Source organism: Microcaecilia unicolor, chromosome 2 (genome assembly GCF_901765095.1).
Source record: "Microcaecilia unicolor chromosome 2, aMicUni1.1, whole genome shotgun sequence".
Lineage (NCBI taxonomy): Eukaryota > Metazoa > Chordata > Amphibia > Gymnophiona > Siphonopidae > Microcaecilia > Microcaecilia unicolor.
In genome coordinates this window covers 594312832-594338329 of record NC_044032.1, presented here as the reverse complement: position 1 = coordinate 594338329, position 25498 = coordinate 594312832, and the positions used below count along the sequence as shown (strand labels likewise).

The 25498-nt window shown below is 45.0% G+C and overlaps 1 protein-coding gene across 1 annotated transcript in view; it reads right to left on the bottom strand.

Moving 5' to 3' along the window:
- LOC115462209 (probable ATP-dependent RNA helicase DDX60) overlaps window positions 1-25498 on the bottom strand; it is a 368606-nt gene that overhangs the window by 327160 nt on the left and 15948 nt on the right. Inside the window, exon 2 of the mRNA XM_030192223.1 lies at window positions 11037-11258. Coding sequence (XP_030048083.1) covers window positions 11037-11238 — 202 coding nt within the window. The 5' untranslated portion in view covers window positions 11239-11258. The remainder of the gene's footprint in view (window positions 1-11036; window positions 11259-25498) is intronic.

The window sequence follows — 25498 nt, the reverse complement described above, 5'->3', positions numbered from 1 at the left end:
TGCTTAGTTGTCAGAGGCTCAAGGATGCTGCTGCTATCTGACAAGCTTAGTAGACAGGAGTTTTGGCCACCTTCAGAGGATGTCCTCAGCTGCTGGGGCTTTAGGATCCCCACCAGCAACAGCAAGGGTCAGGGCTGGTGTTAGACATGCTAGGGTCCAGAACAGAAAATAAAGGTGCCCCTTCTCTTCCAATTCCCTCTCCTCTCTGCCTCTCCTCCAATCTCTCCACCCCACCTGCCATTACAATCACACCCAAAAAATGAGAGGAAATTTCCAACTTGATCTCATGGAAAAAAAAGTTGCATCTAATAAAGCAAACAATCCCAGAGAGATAGTTTATATTTTATTCTAATAAGGAAAAATTATTTCTATTTGTGCTCATATTGCGTCAAAGGACTCTCACTGGTCATCATACAGGTCAAATTTTTTGTCCCACCTTATAATCATCACACACGTTTTTTTATAAAACTTTGTGTGTGAGCAATTAGAGTACACATTAAGAGGATTCAGCATGGTCAGAGTCACCTTGAATTGGGTTCTTCGAGGCAGCTCCGATGTGAATCATGGTCTGTGTTGGAACCCAAAAGGTCTAGAAAGTCAAGTAATTTTCAGCTGAACATATTTTGAAGATTTGTTTGAGCACTAACGGTGAAGAAGTTTTATTTAAAAAAGTGTGTGATGATTAGTAGTTCAAAATACTGCCGCCAAGATAATTTTCTGTAGTACGAAATATGACAGGGTTACTCGTTTATTAATTAATTTACATTGTTTACCTGTTAACGCAAGGATCTTTTATAAGGTATCTTGTCTGGTATTCAAATCATTGCATGGTCTGGCTTCCGTACATTTGTATGATTTACTTTATCGTTCCTTTATTCAATTAACATTTAAATTCAGGCACAATAATATTATGATTTGAATAATAAACGAGTGGGAGGGGCCAGGATTCACAGTACACTGGCCCCCCTGATATGCCAGGACACCAACTGGGCACCCTAGAGGTCAGTGCGGTGGACTTCTCTATCCTGTAGTATAATGTCTATTATCAAAAAGAAATTATGAACAATCTTATTCTTATTTAACCTATCCAGTTGTTTCTTTGGTAATCCAATATAAATCGAGTTACAATAATCCATGTGTGGCACTATAAATGATTGCACTAAAACAGCAAAATGCTCCTCATAAAAATAGGACCGTATCAAGCTTAACTGTCTTAATTTTAAAAATACCTTTTTCATTAAGGGCCTCTTTTACAAAGCCGCAATAGTGATTCCTGCGCAACAAATAAGAAGAAGCCCATAATAACTGAATGGGCTTCCTCTAATTTGCCGCACCGAGAATCGGTAGCAGAGCTTTGTACAAGAGGCCCTAAATCGTTTATGTGAGGTTCAAAGGACAACCGCAAATCAAAAAGAATACCTAAAAATCATGATCTTTAAACAGCTGGTATAGATTGTGAATTCTCTAATGGAACAACTGATGAAATTGTATGTAAGGAATTACTAAACCAGAAGATCTTACTACTACTAATCATTTCTATAGTGCTACTAGACATATGCAATGCTGTACACATTATATACAGGTACTTTCTCTGTCCCTAGGGTGGAGTCACAATCTAAGGGGTCCTTTTACTAAGGTGCACTAAAAAATGGCCTGTGGTAATGTAGACACATGTTTTGGGAGCACAGAATTATTTTTTAGCGCACCTACAAAAAATGCCTTTTTTTAAATTTTTGCCAAAAATGGACATGCGGCAAAATGAAAATTGCGCGTGTCCATTTTGGGTCTGAGACCTTACCGCCAGCCATTGTCCTAGCGGTAAAGTCTCACGCAGTAACTGAGCGGTAATGACCTTCGCGTATCAAATGCCACTTGGTGCGCGTGGAGGGGCATAATCGAACGCGAGCGCCTATCTCCATGGGCGTCTATGTCCGAAAACGGGTACGTGAAGAGGTGGGACAGACCGTATTTTCAAAAAAATGGACATTTTTCAGCTGGGCATTTGTTTTTTTTAGCGATAATGGAAACTAAAAACGCCCAGCTCAAAAACGTCCTAATCCGAGCCATTTGGTCATGGGAGGGGCCAGGATTCATAGTACACTGGCCCCCCTGATATGCCAGGACACCAACTGGGCACCCTAGAGGTCAGTGCGGTGGACTTCAGAAAAAGCTCCCACATGCATAGCTCCCTTACCACGGGTGCTGAGCACCCAACCCCCCTCCCCCAAAACCCACTACCCAGAAATGTACAACACTACCATAGCTCTTAGGGGTGAAGGGGGCACCTACATGTGGGTACAGTGGGTTTTGGAGACCTCCCATTTACCAGCACAAGTGTTACAGGTAGAGGTGGGATGGGCCTGGGTCCACCTGGCTGAAGTGCACTGCGGTACCCACTAAAAGTGCTCCAGGGACCTGCATACACGCAGGCCTCTAGGACTTGTTGCTGCTATATAACCTTGGCACACCAGTTGACACCTGAAGACTAATCTCTCCAAAAACGTCCTTTATTGGAATAAGCACGCTTACTCACAGTTAACTGCAGATCAGAGGTTGTGCCCCACTGGCAACGAGTCTCCCTGGTACTGTGATGAGCAGTAGGTCACAGCTGGCAGAATGCTGTACAATGCCCTCTTTCAGCCACATTCAAGGTAAGAACTAAGTTCTGTAGCATGGCTAACACGTGAAAGGGATCTAAAACTGGCTTACAAAAATGGCCACTACCTCATGGACTACCGGAAACAAAACAGGGCACACTCTGACCCAGTAAGCAGGGGGAAAAGCACCATGGGAGTAGAGCCTACCGACTACCAACATCGTGAGCATTTGCCACAAGCTAGTGGAATCACGGAGCCCAATACCCTACACCCACATAACAGAAAAGGTGTCACACTCACCCAGAGCCACATCAGAACCAGGGAAAGGCTGTCACAGGATAGAACACATTCTGCTGTCATGGAGGTGGGTACAGCATTTGAGGCTGGCATAGAGGTTGGAAAAAAGTTTTTAAAGTGTTTTTTTTTTTTGGTGGGAGGGGGTTAGTGACCACTGGGGGAGTTGGGGCACTTTTTTGGGACTTGTTCGTGAAAAAAAGGGTCCAAAAAAGTGACCAAAAATCACGGTAAAAACGCCTTTTTTTTCGATTATCAGCTAAAGACGCCCATCTCTCCTCCGCCGATAACCATGCCCCAGTTCCGCCTTCACCACGCCTCCGACACGCCCCGTCAACTTAACCCGTTTCCACGATGGATTGCAGTTAGAAACGCCCAAAATCGGCTTTCGATTATACCGATTTGGGCACCCATGGGAGAAAGACGCCCATCTCCTGATTTGGGTCGCAATATAGGCGTTTTTCTCTTTTGATTATAAGCAGGATAGTGGATGTGCGGTAGAAAATAAAAATGATTTTTCGGATGCGTATATCAGCCAATAATAAAATTACCTCAAGAGCCATGCAGTAGCCAGGCGATAACTCCATTTTGGCTCGCATTGGGCACACGTAGACGGTGACGTGGCTTAGTAAAAGGGCCCCTAAAAAAAGGCATTTTTGTAGGTGCACTGAAAAATAATTCTGTGCACGCCCAAAACACGTGTCTACACTACCGCAGGCCATTTTTCAGCGCACCTTAGTAAAAGGACCCCTAAGTGACTTGCCCAGGGTCACAAGGAGCTGCAGTGGGAATCAAAGCCAGGTTACCAGGATCCAAGCCCACTGTACTAACCATTAGGCTATTCCTCCACTCTTAAGATCTTCATTTTACTGGCATTAAAATTTTAACATATGCTTAATAGCCCAATCCTTAGCCTCTTTGAGAACCGTCCTTTCTCCCAGGTGACACCAGGAGTCAACTATGAACCAAGCTGGCAACTCCTGTGCTTTCCTCTTTTCCCCTAGCCCTAGATCAAGAAACCAAGGCTCAGAAGGGCCTCAGAGTTGGGTAACCCCACCTACTGTAGTTGTTCATCCTCCTAGTTGTGGACCCCTCTGGGGGAACAAGACAAGGCTCCTCCCTAAACTCACAGTTTTATACTTCCCTCCAAAAGTTAAAGCCTCAATTCTATTGGGCTGCTCTCCTTAAATAGTCCGCTCCTTATTCAGATTTGATTGCCACTTCTCTGGAGCAGGGGCCCAGTATATTCTTCCTGATAACTGCATAGGAAGGCACTTTTTGGCAGCCTGTTGTTACACAAGTTAAAAAAGTAACGAGTTGCATCACATTCAAAGTACCTTGTTAAAACAGAAACGAAGTAGCATATCTTGCAAACATATGTTGTACTCCATGCTACTATGGGAAAGTGAGCTACACCACAACAACTTTAGCTAACGATCTCCAAGGAACACTGCCAGGTTAAGCTGCCTGGTAAAGTTCCAAGGACCAAAAGGTAATGAGGCCTCAAACTCATGTCAAACTCCCACCTCCATGTCCAAAGCAACTCTAGTGGCCATGCCCCCCGTCAACCTAGCCAGCATATGAATATTCAGTAGCCAGATCCCTGCTCAGTTTCTAAGACTGACCTCACCCCAACCTTTTTCAAAAGTCTCCTGAGATCCTCCAACTTCCTCGCCCACTCAGCATATCAGGGTACTCCCAAGCCTAAAAAGGGAGGGATGATCCCCACCTATTCCTCCCTCCACCAGAAATTTCCAAATGGTGCCAACTACCTGGAAAAGAAAATTGTAAACTGTTTAGGTCTAGGCAGTATAGGGGGTAAAAAAAACTAGCCTGAGGCTTCACTTTGCTTCATAGCACCAGTGAGAAAGGAGCCAATACAGATCGAATATGAATATATCACATTCATTGTTGGTTGAATCATGACTTGATAATGAATGTGACTATTTGTCAGACTGGATGGACCATTCAGGTCTTTATCTGTTGTCATTTACTATGATACAATTATTTGTAGGCCATTGCAACACATTGGGGGCAATTCTACAAAGTGTGCACTATGATAGGCCCTAGAAATTAGTAGCTAAGAGTAAATTCTACAATAGCATCTGCACACCCCAATTCCATTATAGAATAGTAGCCTAAGTCCACATTTACACACCAACATTTAGGTGCGACCATTTACGCTTAGTCTATGGCAGGCATAAGTGTGCATGCCTAAATATTAGCACTTAAATCACAGGTCAATGGCAAATTGTATTTAATGTGGAAACCTCAAATATCATATAAATCACATATATCAATTCCCACACAATCAGTGTTCATGTTCATGCATCCAATATTTTATAGTTCTTCTAATAATACTAATAATTGCAACATATACTCCAATATTGTTAATGGAATTTCTGGTGACCTCAGCGGTGCCAATTGCTAAACCAATTCAACAGCAATGTAGTCTTCACACACCTCCTCATCAGCACACCCAATGAACTATCTTATAAGTGTTCTTTAATAAAGTACTGGATATTTAGACGATTATTAAATACTCATCTTAAAAGATGTGTCAGATGGGGGGGTTCTATGTCCAACATGCATGTTTTGTCCAAACGAGCTATCTCAAGGACAATCCCCCAAAGCCATCTTTAGCGCCAGCTCTGCTTTAACTCATGGGAAACCCCTGGCACTAAAGACGGCTTTGGGGGATCGTCCTTGAGACATGCATGTTGGATAAAGAACCCCCCCCCCCCCCATCTTACATCTTTTAAGATGAGTATTTAATAATCATCTAAATATCCAGTACTTTAGAAAAGAACACTAAGATAGTTCGCTGGGTGTGCCAATGAGGAGCAGGGCCATGCCTAGGGTCTCTGGCGCCCCCCTGCAGACTATCAATTGGCGCCCCCCCCCCCCCCCCGTGAAAATGATCACGCCCCCCCCCCCCCATGAAAATGATCGCTCACCACTTGCCACACTGAAAGGAATTGTCAGCAATATTCTTAGAAAAAAATTGGTATACATTGCAAAATAAGATAGCAGATGTAAATTCTCAAAGTGGACATATTCCAAATGCTAAAATGAAAATAAAATGATTTTTTTTCTACCTTTGTTGTCTGGTGACTTTCTTTTTTCAATCATGCTGGTCCAGTATCTGATTCTGCTGCTATCTGTCCTCTTAACTCCATTTCCAGGGCTTCCTTTCCATTTATTTCTTTACTTTTCTCCTTTCTTCTTCATTTCTTGCTCTATATCCATTTCCAGCAATTTCTCCTCTCTCCCTGGGTCCTGCCCTCCCATCCATGTCCATTCTTGTCCCTCTCTGCCCTTCCCTCCTCCATCCATAGCCAGCAATCCTCCTCTCTCCCCTCCCCTCCATTTCCAGCAATTTGTCCTCTCCCTGGGCCCCCATGTCCATCCTTGTCCCTCTCTGCCCTTCCCTCCTCCATCCATAGCCAGCAATCCTCTCTCCCCTCCCCTTCCAGCAATTTGTCCTCTCCCTGGGCCCTGCCCTCCCATCGATGCCTCTCTGCCCTCCCATCCATGCCTCTCTGCCCTTCCCTCCGCGCCCTGGGGCCTTTAAATCTTTTACTTCCGGTCGCAGCAGCGTCAGTGAAAGCGGAGCGCTGCCGACGTCTCCCTTCCCTTTGCGCTCTTGGTTCCCTCAGTGTCCGCCTTCTTCTGACGTCAGAAGAAGGCGGGACACTGAGGGAACCAACGAGTGCAAGGGAAGGGAGACGTCGGCAGCAGTGGCGTAGCTAGGGTAGTTGACACCCGGGGCCGGTCATTTTTTTAACACCCCCCCCCCAAATCCAGTACTAGGCATACTGAGAATACAAAACACGACCTATAGAGCAATTTTACCATACCATAAGCAGTCGTTTCTATGAGTCACACAAGGAAAAGGAAAGCATCTTAAGCACTACAGTGAGCACTAGAACATCAATTCACCTATTGTAAAACGAAACCAGACAGAATAGTACAGATCGTCGATCCTGCACAGTCAATGCCAACTGAAAGCCATGTCTTTTTCACAAACACAGATACACCCTAATCCACTATAGAATAAGTAATCATAAACTTTCTATTTAGACAAAAATTAAACTGAACCCCCGATGCCAGACTCTGCATACAATGCAACGCCACAGAAACAGAAAATGTCTCCTAGTACTGTGCAAAATATAAAGACAGCAGATGTAAATTTGAAAAAACTAACAAATACCAATCACCACTTTACAAATTAACAAATAGAAATAAAACAAATACAGAAAATAAAATAATACCATTTTATTGGACTAATACATTTAACTTCCAGAGGCCAAAATCTCCTTCCTCAGGTCAATACAGTATAGTGCTGTTACAGTATCCTATCCTGATCTGAGGAAGGGGGTTTTGTTCTCTGAAAGTTAAGTCAAAATGTATTAAAATTAGTCCAATAAAAAGATTACCTTATTTACATGTTCTATTTATTAACACAGCTAAAATACTATATCCTAAAGCAAAATAATAAAAATATATATTTACAGTTTGTTGTCTTTGGTTTCTGCTTTCCTCATCTTCTTTTCACCGTCTTCCTTCCATCCAGCATCTGTCTTCGCTCTCTCTCTGCCATCCAGTGTCTGCCCTCTCTAATGTGCCTTCCATCCACATCTGCCCTCTATTTCTGCTCCTTCCATCCACCATCTGCCCCAGTCTGCCATCTCTCTCTCCCCCTTCCATCCACCATCTGCCCTCTCTCTCTCCTTTCCCTCCAGCATTTGCCCTCTATCTCTGCCCCTTCCATCCACTGTCTGCTCTTTCACTCCCTTCTATCCACTGTCTGCCCTTTCTCTCTGCTCCTTCGATTCACCATTTGCCCTCTCTCTTTCCCCCTCCCATCCATTCAGGGTCTGCCCTCCCTCTCACTCCCCATTCCATCCAGGATCTATCCCCCCTCTCTCAATGCCCCCTCTTTTCGGCTCCCAGTTCCCACCTGCGGCTGCCCCTAGTTCCAGATCCATTGATTCTCCCATCCACCCCTGCCCCAGGCATGACCCCATTCTCCCTCCTGCTCACTTTTCAGACCCCAGTTCCAGATCCATGCCCCTTCTCCCATCTGTCTCCCACCCAGTCCCTTCTGCCCATCCGAGTCCCCCTCACCCCATCTGTCTCCCACCCAGTCCCTTCTGCTATCCAAGTGCCCCCACCCTCACCCCATCTGTCTCCCACCCAGTCCCTTCTGCCCATCCGAGTCCCCCTCACCCCATCTGTCTCCCACCCAGTCCCTTCTGCTATCCAAGTGCCCCCACCCTCACCCCATTTGTCTCCCACCCAGTCCCTTCTGCTATCCATGTGCCCCCCCACCCTCACCCCATCTGTCTCCCACCCAGTCCCTTCTGCCCATCCGAGTCCCCCTCACCCCATCTGGCTCCCACCCAGTCCCTTCTGCTATCCAAGTGCCCCCCACCCTGTCTCCCACCCAGTCCCTTCTGCCCATCCGAGTCCCCCTCACCTCACCTGTCTCCCACCCAGTCCCTTCTGCTATCCAAGTGCCCCCCACCCTCACCCCATCTGTCTCCCACCCAGTCCCTTCTGCCCATCCGAGTCCCCCTCACCCCATCTGTCTCCCACCCAGTCCCTTCTGCTATCCAAGTGCCCCCCACCCTCACCCCATCTGTCTCCCACCCAGTCCCTTCTGCCCATCCGAGTCCCCCTCACCCCATCTGTCTCCCACCCAGTCCCTTCTGCTATCCGAGTCCCCCCCACCTTCACCCCATCTGTCCCCCACCCTCACCCTGCCTCGTCTTCTCCCTGCCACCCGGTCTTTAAAAATAAATTGCCGACGCGATAGGGAGCGCAGCACCTCGTGTGCAAGTAAAAGAAGCGGATCCGATCATCTCATTGGGCCTTCCTTCACTGTCCCGCCCTAGAGGAAATAGGAAGTTGCGTCAGAGGAGGGCGGGACAGTGAGGGAAGGCCCAATGAGATGATCGGATCCGCTTCTTTTACTTGCACACGAGGTGCTGCGCTCGCTATTCGCGTCGGCAATTTATTTTTAAAGGGCTGGTGCGGGGGAGGGGCTGCCAGGAAGAAGAGCAGCGGGAGCGGCGGCACCCCCCTTTCTGATGACACTCGGGGCGGACCGCCCCCACCGCCCCGCCCTTGCTGGTCGGCAGCGCTTTCACTGACGCTGCTGCGACCCAGGTAAAAGATTTAAAGGCCTTTGCGGCGCGGGGCGAGGGTAAGCACCGCGGCGGCGCCCTCCAGAGGTGGGCGCCCCCCTGTGGCGCTTACCTCGCTTACCGCATGGGCACGGCCCTGATGAGGAGGTGTGTGCCGACTACATTGCTATTGAATTGGTTTAGCAATTGGCACTGCTGAGGTCACCAGAAATTCCATCGCTGACATATAAGATGCGTTATTAACAAGACTGAAGTATATGTTGCAATTATTAGTATTATTAGAAGAACTATAAAATATTGCATGCATGAACAATGATTGAGTAGGAATTGATATATGTGATTATATGATATTTGAGGTTCCCACATTAAATACAATTTGCCATTGACCTGTGATAAATATTAGCACTTACATGCCTAATGTGGGAGCTGGGGAAGTGTGTGTGGGCACTGGGCAGACTGCCAAAACAGTGGTGGTTTGGTTTAGACCCACACACTAACCTTACAGTATTCTATAAGCTTCAAATACCAGTGTGAGACCCGCCCATGGTCTGATCATAACTTGATAATGAGTGCACACCCCTTGCCATTATGTGCTACCTGACAGAATAGTGCATAGCTGTAGTTACATGTATAACTGCTAATTTGGGTCCCATGCAACACGTAACTGCATCCTTCATGCCTAATTGTGCGCCAAATTGGCATGCAATTTTGCATGGCAGATTATAAAATTAGGGGGATATATATATTTTTTACTAAACTGCATACTCAGGTAACTTAGCTTTTAGTAAATCGTGTGATGAATTTCTCATGGTAAAACAGGTGACTTTCTGTACCAGGAGGGCTTTTAAATGCAGAAAGGGTGATTTTATTAGTCAGGTCTTATTACCCCTGTAAAGATCACAGCTAAGAACCATGTCTACACATTGCCATGATCAGGAACATCCAGTTTCCAGGTCACATCAATTCACCTTATCAGTGCCATCAATCCACTTACTAAACTGGAATACTTAAGTTCAGTGAATCCTACAGGAAATAACTTGTGTCAAAATAGCACTAGAATACAACATTTTACCATGTGTTAGTAAACAGGACCCGGCAGGCTCATTTTCAAAGCACTTAGCCTCCCAAACTTCCATAGAAACCTATGGAACTTAGCCTCCCAAAGTGCTTTGAAAATATGCATCATGGGAGCTAACTTTGAACCTAATTCTGCACATGACAGCCTCTGGGAGTTCAGGGGGAATTATAGGACAGGAGCTTAAAGAATTTCAAAGACATCTGCTTATAATATTTGAATAAATAATGATGGGTGAATGCTTTTGCTTGCTAAGGGGTCCTTTTACTAAGGTGCGCTGAAAAATGGCTTGCAGTAGTGTAGGCACGGGTTTTGGACATGCGCTGATCTATTTTTTAGCGCGCCAGTAAAAAAGGCCTTTTTTATTTTTGCCAAAAATGGACATGCGGCAAAATTAAAATTGCCGCGTGTCCATTTTGGGTCTGCGACATTACCACCAACTATAGACCTAGCAGTAAAGACTCACAAGATAACTGGGTGGTAATGAGCTACGCACGTCAAATGCCACTTGGCATGCGTCTGATACGTGCGTCCGGAAATAACAATTATTTTTCGGACACTCGTACTGGACATGTGCCAAAAATGAAATTACCACAAGAGCCACGCGTTAGCCTGGTGGTAACTCCATTTTGGGATGCGTTGGGCACGCATAGACGTTTATACAGGTTACTAAAAGGGCACGTAAGTGTTCTCTAAAATATTGTGTAATGCACAGAAGGTGTAGCTGACTTTCGATTGTATCACAATGGATGAAATACCTTATAGTAGAAAGTCACAAAACACAGTAACTCACGAAACCTTCACACAAGATTCATGTAAGATAAGGAATTAAAACCAACACTATCTGAAGGGTCAGCAGTAATAATGATTTTAGGAAAGGAACAATTAGAAATTTTTAAAATAAAATTATGACAGTACCTGGGAGTTTGATATTATCTCTCTTTACAGTGCCCATATCACTGGTTCCAAGTGAAGAATTTTTATTGTCAGATGGAAAGTGTTGCAAATGGATTCCTCCAAGAAACTTTTTGTTTTCTTTTTCTTCCAGATTTTCAAAAGAATTTTCATCATCTTCATCAAGGGTGAAGTCTTCTTCAGAATTATTTCCTCCACAAGCCATAGTGGCTTCTTTTTCAACTTCTAAAAGTAAGATTTAACATTTTATTTTAATTTATGAGTACCTGTATTTCTTTTTATTTTCAGCATTTACATAGTACATAAGGGAAGGTGCTGAACAAAAACATTGCATATACATATAAATCCCTTCCCTAAAGAACTTCTACTCCTAAGGGCCTGCTTTACTAAGGAAACAGAATGGGAGAAAAGTGCTATGGAAGCAGGCTCTCAGTGGGAAGGTAATGCAATGGGAAATAAAATGAAACACCTAGGTTTGTAAAGAAGTGTTAGTGAATGAAGGAAGATCTGAAGCCTAACCACCTAGGTCTAAATCCACCAGGCCACTCCCTCTTCAATTTTCTTTTCAGAACAAGTTGAGATTATCTCATCAAAGACCCTTATTTTAGATAGATCATACAGATCAGAACTGAGATGTCCAGGTCAACAGCCTTTTGTAAAGTACATAGGAGAATTTCTGGGAGTGCATGTATATTTCCTGGAACATACAGAGAGAACAGCCAGTTTATAAATTTATTTGTGCAGAAAAAGTGTGAGAATCTTCGAGATATAATTGTTGAAACATACACTTAGAAGCAGCAATTTTGCAACTTCCTCATTTAAGTTTCAGTATTTTCATATGTAGGTGGCCCATGTTACAAACTTATATATATGTGCTGCCAGTTAAGAAGCATAGGGGGTCTTTCACTAACGATTAGTGGATGTTATCTGCAGCAGACCTCATAGGAATAACCTCATAGGCAGATAATATGCGCTAACCTTTATTAGAAGACCCCCATAGATACTAACATGTGCTTCTGTTAACATGTGTTTTTTACCACAGGACTTATTTAATGCAATGAGACCTATTTACTAATAACTAGAGTGAACATTAAAATAACACATCTTAACAGTAGCCCATGTTGATAACTACACCTCTAAACAGTGAGGCTGCAGCCAGTGGCGTAGGAAGGGGGGGCAGGAGGGGCAGTCCGCCCCGGGTGCATGCCGCTGGGGGGTGTCGGCTCCGCTGGTTCCCTGCTCCCTCTGCCCCGGAACAGGTTACTTCCTGTTTCGGGGCAGAGAGAGCAGGGAACCAGCGGAACCGACGCAGCTCCCAGCAGGTAAGACTACACTCCGGGGGAGGGGGGTTGCTGTGCCGAGGGGGGTATCGATGCGCCAAGGGGGGGTATCGATGCACCAAGGGGGGGTATCGATGCACGGGGGGTGTCAGGCTGCACCCGGGGGGGTGCGCAGCGGCGAACCGCCCTGGGTGGCAGCCGCCCTCGCTACACCACTGGCTGCAGCTTCTCTTTTTATGGTTTATTGATTTATAATTTGCCCAGGCTAAGTTGGAGAACATAATATTAAATAAATAAATAAATAAAAATAACAATCAATATAGACAGATAAATAATGAATGCCTCTGCTATCACACCAACAGAAAAATCAGTACTGATTATTTACACTGCATATCATACCTCACCATACCAACAATTACTCCTACAAGTTCTAAACAAGCCATCACAGTACCACTGTTCCAAATGAACGAGAAATAAAATGGTCTTCAATAATTTTTTTTAACACAGTTGTATCTGTAGTCAACGGTTAACCTTATTTGCATCAGAAGCTGATTTCAAGCAGCTTGTCCAGCTATAGAAAAAGTACATCTTCTAGAATGTTCAAAATGCATCCTCTTTAATGAGGAAACTAAAAGAAGACATCACCCCTCTAATTGCTATGTTCAGTTTGGTCTACAAATCTGTAAAACTGTAGTTACAAAGCTGAATCCTGTTTAAAAGTTTTATGTATCAGGAGAAGAATTTTAAAATTAACTCACTCCTGAATAGGAAGCCAATGCAATTATTTAAGAAATGGGGAAACATACTGACATTGAGGACAAACTGTAAGTCAAGCAGTGATATTTTGAATAACCTTTAACAATTTCATATACGATTTAGGCAAACTGAGGTATAAATTGCAATAATCTAGGTCACTATCCAGCTTATTTTCGGAGGAGAAGGGCGGCCATCTTCCGACACAAATCGGGAGATGGCCGCCTATCTCTCAAGGTTGGCGAAATCAGCATAATCGAAAGCCGATTTTGGCCGGCCTCAACAGCAGACTCCATAAAATCATCTATGGCTGCCAGCAGGTGTAATGCCACACAACTTGATCAGGTTTCATGGCAAATGTACGATCAGCATGTTCTAAAAGTTTTTTAACTGAGCTTTTACCACTGTTAGAAGGCCCTGTTATGAGGCATGAGAGGGGTGGATCAGGCATGCATTGAGCTCTTAAATATCCATAACAAAAAACCAAACTTCCTATGGGTTCCAGATCACAATAAATTCTGCTTAGGTATTTTTAGCACACAGATGTAAAAAGAGGATATTTTTAAAAGTCCTTGCCTCCTCAGCCACCTTGTACACTTATGTATTTATCTACACATTTCAAACCCATCTATTAACTAATTGGGTTACAACTGGTAGTTTTGCAGGAATCTCTGATATGCCTGCAGAGAGAATCAGGAGCTTTTTTTCATGAGGTAGCCAGAAACAGAAGGGAGAGAGGCTAATTTCCTGCCTGCTTGTGAACCAGAAGCAGTGCCTGGCTGATCAAACAGTTTTCAAGCACACATGGGTTGCTGTCATTTCAACAGTGTAACCAGTATTAAAATCTGAGTTAATGTTCTCTGGGATTGTATTAGCTCTCTAAAGTTAACTGTCATCAGCAACTTAATACTGTAGTTGTTGGTGTTGTTTTCCTCTGCATTTCTGCAGCACAGAAACAGAAAACAAACATGTTTGAAATTGTCTGTCTATGGCTGTCACATGAAAATAGCACATTTGTACAGTGGCTTCTACACACTTTTTCTAAAATGTACCCACTTAGCTGGGGCACCAGCACAAAACAAAGAAAGAGTTCAGCTGCAGAAAAGGGGAGAGCTGTGAGAAGGAAGAGGGGAGGGGTAGTGGGTGCAGCAGCATGGTCAGATTAAACATTACACAAAGATGGGTCCACTACAGTCCACCAGGTAAATGAACACACTTTAGGGTTTAAAGCTGAGAGAGGAGGAGAAGGGAGAGAACTGGGCCTTCTCTATCTTAGAGCTGTGCTTTAAACTGCACAGTCTACCTGAGCCAGAGAGAAAAAAAGAAATTCAGACTTTTGCATAAAAAGATGTTTTGAAAGAAAAAAGGTAGTCTGAAGGCTAAAAATACCTTTTTTTCATTCCTGAGGGGAAAAAAAAAACAGTTTACAGGTACAGTATCTGAGTGAGCCAGAGAGAAAAAATAAATTCAGAAGTTTGCACGAGGGCACGTCATGTTTTATATTACTCGCCGCCATCTTGGATAAGTCATGTGATGAGAAATGACATTCATCGCCAGACAATGCCCTGTACTGTCTCGGAGGAGCATTCTCATGAACAAAAAAATGATATGTTTAGACGCCAGGCTGTTTCTTTTTTATTTTTCTTTCAAACAAGGAGATGTTTGAAAGAAAAATAAAAAAGAAAACAGCTAGCCTGGCATCTAAACATATCTTTTTTGTTGTTCATCAGAATGCTCCTCCTAGACAGTACAGGGCAATGTCTGGCGATGAATGTCATTTCTCATCACGACTCATCCAAGATGGTGGCGAATAATATAAAACATGAAGTGCCCCTATGGGCAGTGCCATCTTGGCTTTGTGCTTCCTATTGTCATCTTGAAAAGGGGAATGGGCTGGGTGGAGTTACTTCATTTCCTGACATCACCAAAAAGCTGTGGTTTGGGGTGGGATGATGACATTACTTCTGGTGGTGTCATCAAAAGGAGTGTGATGGGGCAGAAGGGGTATGGCTTCGGTGGTTCCTCAATTCTGGCTGTCTGACAACCCAGATGTAGGCATGGCACCTGTCAAAATCAATTATGCAAATTTTAACAAAAGCCAGTGAACTATACTACTGGTGGACTTGGGAAAATCCACTGTTTACTCCTGCGATAAACAGAATAAAATCTTTCTTACTCTTGTGGTATGCACATATACATAGAAGACAGACAGACTTTCACATAGTATAAAATAAATAACCACAAATTAAAAATAGAAATATGAAGTCAAATTATAAACTGAATCCTGAAAAAGCCATAGTGCAACACCAGAGAAAGAGAAAAAGGAACGAATGTCACCCTATAATGTGCAAAATATAAAGACTGCAGATTTAAATCTCAAAAACTGACATATTCCAATCACTACAATATAAGTTACAAAATACAAATAAAAAAATAAAAAATAAATAAAGTATGATTATACCATTTTATTGGACTAAATAAATTTTTCAAATAGCTTTCAGGGGCCAAAACCTCTTTACTACTAGTACTGCTAATGATTTCTATAGCAGTACTAGTTGTATACAATGCTGTACACATTATCTGCAGATACTTTCTCTGTCCCTAGAGGGCTCACAATCTAAGTTTTTGTACCTGGGGCAATGGAGGGTTAAGTGACTTGCCCAATGAGAATTAAACCCAGGTTGTCAGGCTCAAGGCCTGCTGCACCAACCACTAGGCCACTCCTCCTGACTCCTTCCTTGTGTCAGGACAGCATACTGCTATTATGGTATCCTGTTCTGACATATGGAAAGACGGTTTGTTCTCCAAATATTAGTCAAAAATATATTAAAATTAGTCCAATCAAAAGACATCATCTTATTTCCATTTTCTATATTTATTAACATGTATTAACAGAGCTACCACACTACTGTATCCTAAACTGTCTGGCCATTTATTTTTCTAATTGTGTTGGTCCCAGTCTCTGGTTTCTGCTTTTCTTGTCTTCTTCTTAACTATTTTGCCAAGATTTCATGTCCATTTGTCATTTTTTTCTCCTTTCTTCTTTTCCTTTCAGCTTTCTTCAATTTATTTTTCTGCCTCTGTCCACATTTAGGGGTCCTTTTACCAAACAGCAGATAAAAGGCTTTTTTTTTTTTTTTTTAAGAAATGGCCGTGCAGTAAGGCGATGTTACGTAAGGGCTCCCGCACTAACCTGGTGGTAATCAGGTAGCGCATGGTGCTGCCCACTTACTGTCGGGTAAGCCCCAGTGCAACAAAGATGAAAAATATGTTTGTAGTGCCAGAAAAGACACTTGCTGGGGGTGGGAACTACCACCGGGCTCCTGTGGTAGCCCGGTGGTAGTTACAAATTGGTGTGTGGCAAGCCCTTTGTCAAAGGGCTCCTTAATTCTTTCCTACTATACAATCTTCAATTTCCCTTTTTTTAAACTATGTCTATCTACAGCTTGCCATCTCTTTCCCACATTCTGTCTCTCCTGTTTCACTTCCTCTTATTTCCCAGTCTCTCACTAACTTTATCCTCTTTTTTTCTCCATCCAGCATTTGCCCCACTTTCTCCTACTTCCATCCAGCATGTGCCCTCTTTCACTCCCCTTTCCATCCAGCATATACCCTCTTTCTCTGCCCTCTCTCTCACCTTACTTCCATCCAGCATCTGCTCTTTTTGTGTACTCTCCCCTCCATCCAGAGCCTGCCCTTTTCTCTTCTCCCCTTCCATCCAGTTTTCTCCCCCTTCATCGAGCCATCTGCTCCCCTCTCTCCCCCTTTCCATCCAGCATCTGCTCCCCTCCCTCCCCCTTCTATCCAGCATCTGCCTCTCTCTTTCTCCCCTTCCATCCAGCATATTTCCCCTCTCTCTCTCTCTCTCCCCTTTCCTTCCAGCACCTGTCCCCTACCTCTCTCCCCCCTTCCATCCAGCTTCTGCCCCCTCTCTTCCCCTTCTATCCAGTGTCTGCCCCATCTCTTTCCCTCTTCCATCCAGTGTCTGCCTCTCTCTCTCCCTTCTATCTAGCATCTGCCCCATTCTATCTCCCCCTTCCATCCAGCATCAATCCCCTCCCTTTCTCCCTCTTCCATCCAGCATCAACCCCCTCTCTATCTCCCTCTTCTAGCCAGCATCTACCCCCCTCTCTCCCCCTCCACCCAGCATCAGCTCCTTCTCTCTCTCCCCCTTCCATCCAGCTTCTACCTCCCTCTCTCCCCCTTCCTTCCAGCATATGCCCCCTCTTTCTCCCCCCTTCCATCCAGAATCTTCCCTCTTTCCCTGCTCCCTTCTACTCATTGTCTGTCCTCTTTCTCTGCCCCTCCCTCCAGCATCTAACCCTTCTCTCTCTTTCTCTCTCTCTCTCTCCACTTCAATCCAGGGTCTTCCCCCTCTCTCGCTCCATTTCCATCCAGCAGTTGCCGTCGTTCTCTGGTCCCTTCTGTCCTGCATTTACCTTCTTTCTCCCCCCTTTCCATCCAGCATCTGCCCCCTATCCCCTCTACATCCAGTGTCTTCCCCTTTCTCCCCTCCCCATATCCAGTGTCTGCACTCTCTTTCCTCCTTTCTACATCTAGCATCTACTCAGGGCCAGGTCAAGTGATAGTGGTATCCTGAGCCAACGTGCTTTGGTGGTGCCCTGAATCAACTTGTTTTAGATGCTCCCCCACCCCCCTTGGGGGTTTTGCATCTCTCACTCACTGCCCCCCCAACCAGTTTCTTTCCCCCCTCACCTCTTTCACTTCTCCACAGTCCTGTAAAGTTTACATTGGTCGCTGGCGGCAGCAGCTGCAGCAGCAGCACAACAGGCTGCCTTCAGCCAGCCCATGGGTCTTCCCTCTGCTGTGTTCTGCCCACAGGAAATTGCATCAGAGGAGACAGGACCTGGCAGAGGGAAGACCCAGGGGCTGGCTAAAGGCAGCCTGTTATGCTGCTTCTGCATCCAGCAACCAACTTAAACTTTACAGGACCATAGGGGAGTGAGAGAGATAAGGGAGCAGTGTAGGACCCAAGGGGAGGAGGAAGAGAGAAGGGGTGAGATGGGAGTGGGAAGAAAAGGCTTAACCTGTAGACCAGGCAAGGACAGACACTGGGTATTTTGGCACCCTTAATCACCGGCACCCTAAGCCAGAGCCTCACCTGGTCCAATGGTTAACCTAGCCCTGCATCTAACTCCTCTCTCTCCTTCCCACCTGACACACCCACCACTGCTGCTGATGTTTCTCTGGCCCAACATCAGCAGCAGTGACAAAACAAAGGTAACGCAATCATGGGCTGCTATGTTCATACTAGCGGCTGCTGATCCCACTACCCTCTGACATCAGTTTCTGTTAAGGGGCAAAGCCAGCAGCTGCAAGTAAGAACAGTGTGGCCCTGCAATCACTTTTTCTTTGTTTTGCTGATGCTGTTTCACAGAAGTGGCTGCAGCAGTTGCTATGCCCCCCCCCCCCATTCCGACACCTATGTGTGTGTGTATATATGTATATGTATATATATATATATAGAGAGAGAGAGAGAGAGAGAGAGAGAGAGAGAGAGAGACGGATAGAGACAGGGAGACAGAGACAGAAACAGTGATACTGTTATAGGTATTTAGGAACTTAACGTTTTTGAGTATCAGCCCAAAAAAAGGTAAGATCTTGACTAGAGAGGAGGAGTGGCCTAGTGGTTAGGGTGGTGGACTTTGGTCCTGGGGAGCTGAGGAACTGAGTTCAATTCCTGGCACAGGCAGCTCCTTGTGACTCTGGGCAAGTCACTTAACCCTCCATTGCTTGCCACATTGAGCCTGCCATGAGTGGGAAAAGCATGGGGTACAAATGTAACAAAAATAAAATATATACACATGCAGTATCTTCATGCCCTTATACATTTTTCACATTCTGCTGTATAAAAGGATAGAATTTAAAATGCATTAAGAGTAGGAGTAGATTTTATTCATCTATACAATTTGCTTTACAGCTACACATTCAGTGTGAAAGAACAATTACAGAAAGATTCCAAGAGGAAAAATAAGACACCAACATGTCTTGATTTCATAAACGTTGACACCCCTTGACTCAAACCTTAGTTGCAATAATGGCCATGAGTCATTTAGGATAAGTGCCCATGAACTTTGCACTTTGGGGTGGTGCAGTTTTTGCCCATTCTTCTTGGCAGACTAGCATAAGCTCTTTTACATTGTCTGGGTGTTGTCTGAGGACTGCAATCTTCAGGTCTTGCCTCATGTTTTCTGTTGGATTCAGGCTGGCCTTTGACTGAGCCACATGTGAATATCCACTTTCCTTTTGGTGAGCTTTTGATTTGCTCTATACTAGGGATCATTGTCCAGCTGAAAAGTGAAACTTCTTCCAAATCTTGGGTCTATGGTACACTGAAATACATTTTCCTCTAACATCCATATGTACTTCGAACCATTCGTTTTTCCCTTCATCTTCACAAGCTTCCCTGTCCACTTGTGTATGCTATCCCCAGATTCTATAGATGGCATCAAAATTGGGTGATTTTTGGGTGCCGATCCAAAATGTGCACCCAACTAAATTGGCTAACAAGCCAATTAGTGCCAATAATTGGGTGCACATGGCACACAATCCAAAAGAGGGTGTCGCCACAGGCGGTGCATAGGCAGGTCAGGGGCGTTCCTAAATTTTGCATGCAGTATTACAGAATACCAGGGATTTACACTTAAACTGAACACTGGAAATTACACCTGGTTTCAGCAGTGTCTAAATTTGGGTGCCAAAATCAGCCCTCAATGCTGTTCTATAATGGGTGCTCATCTTTGAGTGCCCGTTATAGAGTAGCATTGAGTGGCAATTTTGGGGGATGATTTTTGAGTGCCATTTACTAAATCTATTCCTATACGTAGATGTGTTGACATCCTCAGGCCTTAGCAATTGCAGGGCCCCTATGTGTACCGGTTTGGTGGCACACCCCTGCCTGGGACTTAAGATTTCAAATGAGGTGACAGGGAAAGCAAAGGGAGAGGGGGGAGTGAGAGGAAAGAGATGAAAGGGCTGGCCAGAGGTTTGGTGGAGGACGTATAGAGCGTCAGTGCTGAGAAGTATGATACCTGCCTAATTTCCCGCATTGAGCGCAGGGCCGGTCTTAGGCAGGGGTGACCACACAGGACCTCGTGCTTCCAGGGGCCCCACAGCCCAGATATTAGTAGTCTTGCCGCAGCCTCGAATCCCTCCCCCCCCCCCCACAGCCTCAGAACCCTCCTCCCCCCCGCCCCTCTGCAGCCTTGAAATCCCCACCCATCCCATGTAGCCTTGGAACCCTCCCGGCCTGTCCTACCCCATCCTCCCACCCACCCCATAATGTTCCCCAGCCTCTGCTAAGACTTTACCTTGGAGTTACTTGCACACAGCAACCAGCAGTCTTCGTCACTTGAGTCCTGGCCAATTTGGAACACCCTTTAAGGCACCAGACAGGCTCCCTGACCAATCACAGTCAGCTCAGCAACACTTCCATAGGTCAGCCACGTGAAACAACTGTGGCTGAGTCCAGAGCAGTAAAGGTAGCTGACTGTGATTGAATGTGTGAACGCCACAACCGAACAGCATTCAGCATTCAACCCAGCTGCTCTCGTCGAGTCTGGCCAGACCAGACCGCTTCCTCCTTCCTCTCTGCATCCTGTCATAGCCTCAGCCCAGCTGCTTTCAGGCGGATGCCTTCAGGCTTCTTTGGCTAAACCTGCAGCAGTTAAGGCGAGTTTGGCACCACAGAAGTGTTACTGGGTGTCTAGGTCCATTTTGATTGTGGCAAGAATAATACTTTTATTTTATTTACATTTTTATCACTCTGTGTAATGATGTTTTCCACTTCTTTTATTTATTTTATAAACTGCCTGGTTTGGTTATTAATGTAATGAAATTATAAGCAGTTTAACAAATTTGTAAATAAAATAAAAATAAATCGGTACTGCATTTTTTTTTACACTTGATCATCATCACTGCATACCTTGAAGGGAAGTCAATAATGATTACATATTTGGCTTTTCTAATCAAGCAGTTGCTAGCATATGTACTGAATAATGGCACACTATAACTGATTTGGAAAGATATTTATTAACCTGCACAACAATAACAGTTTGTCACAGCAATGTTTACTACTGGAGTGACTAACCTGGGATATATCAGTATTGCAGGTTAGTAACTCCCACAGTAAACATAAATTTATGTTGCTGTATCCAGGAGCATCAATCATGCACGTCTGACTTCAGGAATTCACATAGGGGTCCTTTTTACTAAAGTGCGCTGAAAAATGGCCTGCAGTACTGTAGGCGCAGGTTTTAGGCGCGCACAGAATCATTTTTCAGCACACCTGTAAAAAAGGCCTTTTTAAAATTTTTGCCGAAAATGGACGTGGCAAAAAATCAAAATTGCCGTGCAACCATTTTGGGTCTGAGACTTTACCACCAGCCATTGACCTAGCGACAAAGTCTCACGCAGTAACCGGGTGGTAATGACCTATGCGCGCTAAATGCCAACTGGCGCACGTCCGATACGCACGGCAGAAAAGACAAATTATTTTTCAGACGGGCGTATCGGATTTTTTTTTTTTTGTTACATTTGCAGTGCTTTTTTTGTGCCGGTATGCAACGGTACGGCGTACCGGCACCTTTTTTTTTGCTCCCCCGCCCTGTGAGTCCATGTCCCGCACGCAATGCCAGCCCCCATTTCCAGCCGCTGCTGCTTCTCCTGTTGAGCAGCAGCGGCCGCTACACAAAGAAAAAGATTTTTTTAAAAACTTGAAACCTGGCTGAAACGCGGCACCCCGGCACTGTAGACAGCCATTAGGCATTGGCTGTTGCCCCGCAGCCGCTCCTCCTCTTGCCTCTACGTCACTGCGCTCCTCCGGGGTCTTCCTCCAGAGGCAGTGACGTAGAGGCAAGAGGAGGAGCGGCTGCGGGGCAACAGCCAATGCCTAATGGCTGTCTACAGTGCCGGGGTGCCGCGTTTCAGCAAGGTTTCAATTTTTTTTTTTAAATCTTCTTTTTCTTTGTGTAGCGGCCGCTGCTGCTCAACAGGAGAAGCAGCAGCGGCTGGAAATAGGGGCTGGTGCAACGTGCGTCGCGACTTCACGCCGTTCGCGGGAAATTTGGCAGGGAGAGGGAAACCAACAGAGGGAAGGATTGGGGAGAGAGAGAAAGAGGGAAACCAACAGAGGAAGGATTGGGGAGAGAGAGAAAGAGGGAAAACAACAGAGGGAAGGATTGGGGAGAGAGAGAAAGAGGGAAAACAACAGAGGGAACGATTGGGGAGAGAGAGAGGGAAAACAACAGAGGGAAGGATTGGGTAGAGAGAGAAAGAGAGAGGGAAAATAACAGAGGGAAGGATTGGGGAGAGAGAGAAAGAGAGAGGGAAAACAACAGAGGGAAGGATTGGAGAGAGAGAAAGAGGGAAAACAACAGAGGGAAGGATTGGGGAGAGAGAGGGGAAAACAGATGGAAGGATGGGGAGAGAGAGGGAAAAACAGATGGAAGGATGGGGAGAGAGAGGGAAAAAACAGATGGAAGGATTGGGGAGAGAGGGGAAAACAGATGGAAGGGTGGGGAGAGAGAGGGAAAACACAGATGGAAGGATTGGGGAGAGAGGGAAAAACAGATGGAAGGATGGGGAAAGAGAGAGGGAAACAGATGGAAGGATGGGGAAAGAGAGGGAAACAGATGGAAGGATGGGGAGAGAGAGGGGAGAAACAGATGGAAGGATGTGGAGAGAGGGAAAAGCAGCTGGAAGGATGGGGAGAGAGAGAGGGAAAGCGGAAGGATAGGGAGAGAAAGAAAGAGGGAAGACGCTGGATGGAAGAATGCAGAAAGAAATAGGGGAAACACTGGAAGGATGGGGAGAGAAAGCAGAGCTGCTGGATTGAAAAGGGGAATAGAGAAAGACTGGAGAATAAGAGGAAGGGGCATGGGGAGAACAAGGGTGAGGAAAAGATGAAAAGCCACAGGTAGATGAAGGAAATTAAAGAATGGATAGTAAGAATTAATTAAATCTGGACAGAGAGAGAGCCTGAAAAATATTGAAGAAAGCAATGAAAAAGGAGACAAAAATGACAAATGGCACAGAAGAGTTAAGCGAAAACAAAGGAAAGGAGAATCACAGACTGGGACCAATATGGAAAGAAAAACAGTCACCAGACAACAAAGGTAGAAAAAAATCATTTTATTTTCATTTTAGTGTTTGTAATATGTCCAATTTGAGAATTTACATTGGCTGTCTTATTTTGCACTGGGTATACTGGAGCTGTAAGAGCTTACAGAGATTATTTATAATGAAAAAAAATCACGTTATTTTTTTTCTCCTATAGTACTGTAATATTTTCAATGATGTCTGTTTATATGCGCCATGGCTGGTATAGGGGGTGTGGCTATCATAGGGGTGGAGCCATATGTGGTGACCCCGCCCATAATGAGTACCGGCACCTTTTTTTCTACAAATAAAGCACTGTACATTTGTACCCCACGCTTTCCCACTCATGGCAGGCTCAATGCAGCTTACATGGGGCAATGGAGGGTTAAGTGATTTGCCCAGAGTCACAAGGAGCTGCCTGGGCCTGAAGTGGGAATTGAACTCAGTTCCTCGGGACCAAAGTCCACCACCCTAACCACTAGGCCACTCCTCCACACCAAAAATGAAATTACTGCAAGAGCCAAATGATAGCCATACGGTAAGTCCATTTTTGCATGCATTGGGCATGCGTAGACCCTTACGCAGCTAAGTAAAAGGGCCCTGTAAACAGCTCCAAGTTGGACCCATTCTCATTTAAATGGGCTGGCAGTCTCCAAAAGTTTATACCTACCTTCTAACCAATTTCCTACACAGCCTCCCCCAACAAACACCCCATCTTTTCCCCTCTGACAGTATGGGCCCACTGATACAAGCCCCCACCCCCCTCCAACAGCCCCTTGGGTCATCCCAAGGCTATCCCTGGTGTCTAGCCAAGATGGCACAGAAGCAATCCCAAGATGCTCATACCCCTGAGGCTCCCAGGGTTCAAAATGGTGCCGGTCGACTCCTAGCCAGAACCCTATCAATATGAAAAATGCACTTAAAGGAAAGCATGAAAGGTAAAGGGTTCACAGAGGGTCTGAGAATGTTGGCAAAAGGGGGTTTTGGCATAAAATCCTTGAGAGAAAAACTATATATATATATATATATAAATATATATATATATATATATGCTTGATACTGAGACTTAAAATTAGTAGCAGAGACCAGAATCAAAACTGATTTGATTGATCATAGGCACTGTAGACAGTACTTTGATTTCTTATGGAATAGGTGCTTTCATAACACTGGTTGCTATAATTTATCATATTTAGGCTCTTGACTATATTGGAGTGTGTGCTTTGTGAGGATATTATTATTTCATGGTTATCCTGTCAGGTGCTAATTCCAGACTCCATTCCTGCTGTACCTCATGCCTGGAATAAACTTCCCGAGCCTGTACGTCTAGCCCCCTCTTTGGTTGTTTTCAAGTCCAAACTTCTTTACCACTGCCTTTGACTCCAAACCACTGCTCACTTGCCCTGTCCTTTTTATCCTCACCTCTTTATTCCCTTACCCTTAATTGTTCTGTCTGTCTGTCTGTCTGCCTGTCTTATCTAGATTGTAAGCTCTTTGAGCAGGGACTGTCTTTTTGTGTATGGTGTACAGCGCTGCGTATGCCTTGTAGCGCTATAGAAATGATAAGTAGTAGTAGTCAGAGTGGACCCATTGACTCTTTTCTTCTCTGGAACAGTGCACATAAGTTAAAAAATAAGCATCTTGTCAAAAAGGGGCAGGGCTAGGCAAGGCAAGGAGCTGGGAGGGGTGGGGGGCACCAAAATCTGCAAAGGGCCCTGCATTTGCTAACACCACCCTTGATTGAGCAGGAGACTCCTGCTTTTGTGGGTCATCTACTACTAATCATTTCTATAGCACTACTAGATGTACGCAACACTGTACACATTATATGCAGGTACTTTCTCTGTCTCTACAATCTAAGTTTTTGTACTTAGTGCAATGGAGGTTTAAGTAACTTGCCCAAGGTCACAAGGAGCTGCAGTGGGAATCAAACCCACGTCACCATGCTCAAAGCCCACTGCACTAGCCATTAGGTTACTTCTTTACTACAGCTGGTGAGCCAGAATCTCCCACTGAGCAGCTTCCCCTTCCAGTGGTAGCAGGAGACACCTTAATAAAACCAGTCTGGTGATAAGAGCTGTCAAACTTGTCCCACAGAGCCAGCAGATGATGTTTTATTAAGGCCGTGTCAGCAAGGTGTGTCAGGGGTAGAGTTGGGACTGGGTGGACCTATGGGCAGGCTGGGGTGGGCCCTAAATCTCCTGCTGAAAACACTGGCCCCCTTAGCAGCTCCGGGAGATAGAGATGGAAAACATAGAAACATGACAGCAGATAAAGGCCATATGACCCATCCAGCAGTGGCGTTCCTAGGGGGGG